Below are 7,676 nucleotides of genomic sequence, written 5' to 3' on the forward strand. Positions count from 1 at the left end.
GCCTGCAGTAGAAACATTTAGTCTCTTTAGAGGCTCCGCCCTTGTTCTTCTTCTGAGACTCGGTCTTACCGGCTTCGACATAGCCAACAAGCTTCACTATATACTCACTCATTGAGAAACCCTCTTTCAATTTGCATTCAAGCAGGGCCTTGGTTAATTCAAAATGTCGGTCATTGCCTGTTTCTTATACAGAACTTCTAGTGGCCCAATTATGAATTGCGTAATGGATCATTGCAAGTTAAAATGAGGCATTGGACTGAATCATAGTCATCACTACGAGTAGCGTAAGCAGCAACTTCTTCTGGTGTTCCATCCTTTCCAGGAGCATCAACTAGGGGCAGCATAAGCAGCAACTTCATATTTGTGAACTTTTCTTAAGTTTGGGATTTTTTCCAAAAAAATATGAATTCTTTTCAACTTCACTATACTTTTCACATTTTTCATGAACTTTTTCAAATTTGTGAACTTTTTTAAGTTTGGGATTTTTTCAAAAAAAGTACAAATTCTTTTCAACTTCACTATTCTTTTTCATTTTTTATGAACATTTTCCTAAAGTCAGCAGTCAGTGGGTCAACCACGAGATCTCCAGATCGAGGGAGCGCAATAATCGCTTTTTAATAGGAGCGGAACAAGCAGAACAGTCAGCCAATCTTCGTGTTTAATGGACGGGTCCGCTTCACGTCACGCATGGGCGCGAGCAGTGCTAAGTTGTGCAGAGAGCGCCAAACAGGAGGCCCTTGGATGGACTTACACAAGGGGAAGTCTATTCAGTTAAATGGGCTGGAAGAGGTTGATGAAGGCCCAGCTAACCAGCGAGCTCCGTTTAGGCCCATGGAAAAGCAGCCTCTTAGGACAGCTGACCCACAGTTCGGACAACTTACGACACCCAGGCACAAAAATAGATGGATGGAAACACGTAGCACGTGAGCGGAGAGGGAAAGGGTTCGGTTTTACTGTACTAAATGTTCCCATTTAGCTTGTGTGAGTAGTGTGCAACCCATCGATGGAACCAATTAGGGCCAGGAGACTTCGGTCGCACCACTTCTCCTTTCCCTTTGCCGGCTATGCGGCGGTGATCCTCTCCACCCTTCATACTATTACAAATGCTACTGCTTGTGATAATCTATAATATATCTATTGTATTTAATAGCATATATCGATTTGGGTTGTACATTTAAAGCTTTAGTATTCTCATATTTACTTACAAGACACATGCATGGAACAATGGCATCTGGCGTCCACTACTATAATTGTGAGGATTCGCACTATGCTTATCAGTACCCGCCTACGTGTAGCAACATAATGCATTCATATCTTTTTCATTTACCTCATGTGCATACCTCTCTAGAGTGTCTATTAATTTCTTGCATATATATTATTTTTAATATAGAAAAATTACACCTATACAGTTAATTTGTTTATGTAAAGATGTAAGATATGCGTGTATATATATTATCCTTGCAAAAGATAGAATAAGTATTAATATGCATGATTGAACATATCAATGAATCAATATTTTCTTAGGAGGATCCGCATATTTCGTACAACTAATAAATCTTCATTAAGGACACCCTATGTGTACCTACCATACGCACACATCAGATCTATATATAGGGGGTTCCGCCGAGAACATTGTGCTCTTCATCCTCAAGCATCCCAAAATGGCCAAACTTAGTTTATTCCTACAAACAATGCATGTATTTATATTTCTTCTTGCACATCCGAACAGGGGTGTTCGACTATACCCTGTTCTTCAAGAGGTAAATGTTTGAATACAATACTATTTCATAGAACTTTATGTGCTTGTGAGCGTTGTTATTACTGGTGGCGTGCCAAATCTTGTTTTCTCTAGTGAATTTTTTCTAATACTAAGTTGTGTATTTTAAGAGAAATAATACGGATGTATGGTGGAGTTAAATATAGGCTAGGGAATGATGGGAACATGGATCGACAAGGAACTAAAATTTTAATGCATCATATAGGTGCTACCATGCTGTTGCTTCCCTGGCCACAGTAGGAAACCTCATCTAGGAAAGGGGGGACTCTAAGACAATCCCCATCTGATGTTACCAACATATTGCATTCTTTGGTTCCTATATTTCCCATCTTTCTTTCGGGGTTGGAGGTGAAGGAAGTGTGAGATGTGGTGCCCTATTGGCTTTTTTAGATCAAATGAGTGGTATTTAGCCTGAGTACATAGTTTCTTTGAAAATCCTAGGGGGTGTTAGCCCACCCTGAACAAATTTAATTAGACTGCTTACACAGCCAGTGAGGTTTATCATTACAAGTGTATTTTATAGGTAGGGGGAGAGAAGGGAACTAGCAACAAAAAAATTAGGTCAAGTACATAGTTACCCTTGGTAACCAGAACTTGTTATGATCTGTTATCACATTTTATGTGTTTTTCTTACCTATCTATATTAGTCAATTATTATTAAGTTGGCTCCTTTAACCACTATCGCACGCTCGTTTGCTAATAGCAATGGTAGTAGGATGGATGCAAAGAAAGAATAGGAACTATTTGCAATTAATCTTTACCTAGAGTATGTAGATCCGCGTGGAAAGGAACTAGATGTGAAACGATTTGTGTTCACCTATACATATCATTGAAATCCACCACCAAACCATATTTGTAGTCAGCATTGTTCATTGAAATGTGGTATTAGTTATGTTTCAGTTATCTAGTATGTAGAACCTTCATTAGTTCATGACACTAGCTTCCTAGTTCAATACTATTATGTCCAAGCACATGCACCAGTGTATTGCATTATTACACCATCAACATCAAAATTTTCATGTTTGATGTACATCTTATATTTCACCTTGAAGGGTAATAATTCACTGCAACAAGATATGGTATATAGTTTAGCCAAACGGAAGTTACCAAGCCTGAAGTCAAATTCCCTCGAGGCAAAATTTTCCGGACAAGGAAATAATTCATCTGGTGTACTATATGTGAGTTTATCTTGACTTATTGTATTGAAAGTCATTTTCATTTAACCCCGGGTTACAGGTGTTTCATCTAAATGTATGTGTTGATTTACACTTCAAGATTTTACTTAGTACTAATTGTAGTTCTTCATGTGTTTTGTAATACTTTTTTGTTTTATTTTTGTTTATTGTAGTTGTAAACTGACAAGATTTGTAAATAACCCACATTTTAACCTTTGATATAGATATGGTGGTGGCTTATGTAATATTTTTAGTTAATTTTGCATCTTTATGTACTTCCTTGCTAACCATAGGGAAAGTTGTGGTGGAGCTCAGGCTCTATGGCACACCTTATCTACCCACCCATTTTCTGCATCGCTATCCATGCAGTCAATTTTGCCTTCTTTTGTTTATCCCCAACAAATAAACATATGAACTTCAAACTTTACTGGACAGCAAAACGATCTAACTACAATATAGGAAAAACTTTTGTTTGTTATGCCATAAATACTTATAACTTTTTTACTCAAAAAAATCTCATTTTGTATATTTTTGTTGGACCAAAAAATCTGAAAGTTTTTTCACACATTAAAGTTCTAAAGTTTATTTTACTTGCAAAGTTTGAAGTATATATGTTGTTTCATTTGAGAGAAACTTTCAAGTAATAAATTAGTTGGCTAGCACAAGTCTCAAAGCAATGTTGGAGGGGTGAGGATAAGGGCTTCCATGGAGCTCGGCCTACAGACAACCACACTCCTAATCATATCACTAGGGATGCATTGTAGTAAATTGGTTCTCAGTTTACATAAGAATGTGAGTTTTGTTGTTTGTACAATATATAACATAAATGTTCCAAAGAAAATGTTGAAAAATAAATGCAAACACACATGTTACTCCTAATGTTTTCAAAACCATGTAATGATTCGACCACATACAGTAGATAAGTAAGCTATCCATTAAATTTATAGGTAGGGTTAGATCAACTGATAATTCCATGATTTTTTCGTTGGGAACTCTTGTTTCTTTGTGGCGAAGGGCTGAACACAACTATGGAAGTGTTGTTTCTTAGCTATATATACATATTTCTAGATGATAGAGATGCATGTTTGCTCTGTTACTTTCTTATTTCCCGTCTTATAAATTTGGATGTGTTCACCATGCAGTATGCAACGCATGACTTATGGGGAGGCCCTGATGCTAGCTACTATGGATTGCGTGTCACCACTGATGTGTACAGCCATGAGCTAAAACGTGGTCAATTAACTCGCAGTGGAATTTGGGTTGGCCATAGTGGAGATGGCCGGAAATCAAGCTATAATGGAGTTAGTGTTGGATGGCATGTAAGAAAACTTCTTTATTCACATGAGTTCCTAATTTGTTTGTGTTTATAACTGTTTTAGACCTCAAACGGGACTCCCTAGAAAGCTAGCTAAGTTTTTCTAGGGGACCTAACTACGTATTTTTGTCAAACTATAAAGAACACTACTGTGTTATATTTTCTATTTATGGGGTTGTTTATGGTACACCCTTACTTTTTGTTACTTTTAATAGGTGATTTAACTTTTTTCTAACTTGTATCTCTTCATTTTAGATTGCTCCAGAAAAATATGGTGACTCTCATCCTCATTTATTTACCTACTGGACGGTATGCTATAGATGTTTTGAATTACTTTACTTTCCAGGAAATGATCTGCCTATGATCGTAAGCTTACATACATATGTCCGCATGAATGATTATCCATGTAACAGAGGGATGGATATGAGAGTACCGGGTGCTACAACATGGATTGTCCCGGTTTCATAGCAGCAAGCGGTGCTACTGTTACTCCGGGAGCTCGCATAAACCCATCTTCAAAGGTTACGCTTCGAGTGTTGAAGGTAAGATTTATGTTAGAACATGTTTCTCAGTTATGCTATATAGGTGGCTATATTTTTTAATTCTTAAGCCTTACATGAATACCCAGCAAAAAATGAACGATGATTAAATTTCTTTCTATAAACCTTGTAACACAATCTTCTAGGCGTATTATTGTTTTTTATGGAATGTTCTACTCGTTGTTTGCAGTAAAAGCTAGACTTAAACAAATGATATCAGATTTGCTTATATTTGACATGAATTTTTTTATGAGCACCACCACTAGAGAAAACTTTATAGTGAAAGCATCAGCTGCTACATCCCCACGATTGCGTCCTGACAAAACGAAGCTAATTTGATCAGAGACTCGAAGTAGCTTACTCCACACATGTTTTTTTTTTTTTTGAGAATCCAAGACCATGTGTTAAAATTGTCGAACCATTCTAATGTTTTGCGCTACAACCCATTCAAAATTATCATGTCGGTCTCTTACTCTTGCTTAAAGTTTCTGATCTCTTGAAAGAATGACTTCCCAACTTTCTGCTCTAAAAAAATGACTTCCGATCTTAAGCGGCAAGTAGCTAGGAGCGGTTGCTTGCCATCACTAGATCACACTACTTCTCGATTGATTTCCCTTCAGAAGATAGGTTCTAATTTGGATCTAGGGTGTAAAATGGATCTGACACCCTGATCAGCCAACTAATTAATAATATCCGGCATGTCTTGGTCAAAAAAATGGTGGATAAAATAAATTGTTCTTTTGTTTTGTTTTATGAGGCATGGACCGAAGCACTCCTTAATTTTGATATATTACTTAAACTGTGAATAATGATCTATGATAGGATGACCAAAGTGGACACTGGTGGGTGTACTATGGCTTCAACAGCGTCCCAACGGTTGTGGGCTACTACCCACAATCATTGTTCACATACATGGCAAAAAAGGCAAACCAGTTCTCGTTTGGTGGCTTCGTGTTCGCAGAAAGGGCGCTTCCAACTCCTCCACTGGGCAGTGGCGTCCTTCCTGGTGGCAAGGGACGTGCGGCATCGTTTACTGACTTGCGCCTCATTGAACGGGATGGAAGGAGCAGCCCCATCATGAAGGACTTGCCTACTGTTATATCCAACAATAAATGTTATTCTATCACTCCTATTGTTAATTCCGGGTGCTTCTATGGCGGGCCAGGAGGTTGTGTGTAATACTAAGGTGTACTTTGAACGTGGTGGTGTAATAATGTTTCCCTTGAGTTTGTCTTCTCAAACTCATACTGGCCTAATAAGACACTATGTGTTACTGTATTATGCACATTAGCGATGAATTTACTCCTATAAATTTTGAGTATACATCGAGAAACAAGTTTATCATAGAAACAACAAATGCACTAGAAATTGACCAAACTCCGAAGGCTGTCTATCATGCATACTAGGAATTATCACATTGACACAAATTGAGCGCAAATTGCTCGTGCTACCGATTTGACGTGAAGAAATCGCGACGATGATTGGGAAGCCACATGTCGCACCACCAAGGATGTATACAATATCATGGGTTGTTGTTATCCACAGGGAGGACCAAGGGTTGTAATGTTTATGTCACACGTAATCTTAGTCGTTGTTTAGCCTCTAATCTTTACAATCATGTTGAGGCGTTGTCCTGCCCTTTGACCATCAGATACTTGAAAGGTGCTTATACGCTAGGAGGACGAAGCTAGTAGGTGGTAAACCATGACGCAACTTGTGTGTCGATTGATGAAGAACCCCATGAGTCCACCTATAAGCGTGTATAATGTTGGAAAACATAGTAGAAAACAAACAAACAAAATCGTCCTACGATCACCCAGGAACACTATGAAGATGTGATAAATGGTTTGGATCAGATCGTTACCGACTCCGAGTTGCAGCGAAAGAGATAAGTCAGTGTAGATCGTACTTGGAGCCCCTCGAACCGTAGATCAACGATCCCACAAACTGCCCAAAAACAGTCCCTCGAACGGAAGACCGAAAGCACGGCATCTCTACGAGTTGCAAGCGTACTGTCTTAACAATCTAGCAGCGCTTCACTGTCCAGAACTAATCGTTGCTGGAGAATTAGAGGTAGGAGATTAGAACCACACTGTGCTTCTAATTATAAGGATTAGAGGATCTAGGTCTAGCTCTAATTGATCAACTAGGATCAACTAGAACTAGAACTAGAGAATTAGAGAAGACTTCAAAACTTGTGTGTTCAAAAGTGCCCAGATCTCTAGTATATATAGGTTGAAGAGGGGAGAGGGGGCACCACACAAAGGGGGGAAAGTCTCCCTCCCTTGGCCGGCCAAGAGGAGGGGGACTTCCCCTCCAATTCGGCATACCCCCTTCCTTCCACAAGGGAGGAAGGGGCGCCACCTCTATTTGGGTCCAAGTGGCCCAAGTAGCTCTCCACCACGTGTCCTTTTAAGGCCTATTGATATTAAATTATATATAAAAGCCTCTAACTATTATTAGAGGCTTTTAATATTAATTTAACATCACCAAAATATATTTCACATATATATAATTTATCGGTAATACCCGATATTGCCGGATAAACCCCAAAACCCTTCTGGTCCCCCCCCCCCTCCCGAACGCTTCTTGTTCCTCTCAAAACTATTTTGAATATTAGTGAAATTACTTTATAGCATAGTAATCCTGAATATGTAGACAACTTCCCTTTTTTTCTTAGCGTGGCAATTCTCTACAGTGGCATGGCAAATCCTTGGAACACATGGAAATTCTATCTGCTCAAGCTAGCATGGCCAAATTCTTGAAATGCATGGCAATTTTCTCTACTATAGCATGACAATTATTTTCCTTAGCATGACAAATGTCTCTATTATAGCATGGCAATTCCTGTAAGTTCCTTGAAAGTTGTT

General features: G+C 38.6%; 1 protein-coding gene across 1 annotated transcript; it reads left to right on the forward strand.

The window, feature by feature from the left end:
* The first annotated feature begins 1,652 nt into the window (after positions 1–1,652).
* LOC119367381 lies at positions 1,653–6,087 on the forward strand. Its single transcript, XM_037632904.1, has 6 exons — positions 1,653–1,760; positions 2,830–2,955; positions 4,095–4,271; positions 4,523–4,576; positions 4,681–4,809; positions 5,629–6,087. The coding sequence occupies exons 1-6, from the start codon at positions 1,662–1,664 to the stop codon at positions 5,983–5,985; spliced, it is 942 nt and encodes a 313-aa protein (XP_037488801.1). The 5' UTR covers positions 1,653–1,661; the 3' UTR covers positions 5,986–6,087.
* The last annotated feature ends 1,589 nt before the right edge of the window (positions 6,088–7,676 follow it).

This window comes from Triticum dicoccoides, chromosome 2B (genome assembly GCF_002162155.2).
Source record: "Triticum dicoccoides isolate Atlit2015 ecotype Zavitan chromosome 2B, WEW_v2.0, whole genome shotgun sequence".
Classification (NCBI taxonomy): Eukaryota; Viridiplantae; Streptophyta; class Magnoliopsida; order Poales; family Poaceae; genus Triticum; species Triticum dicoccoides.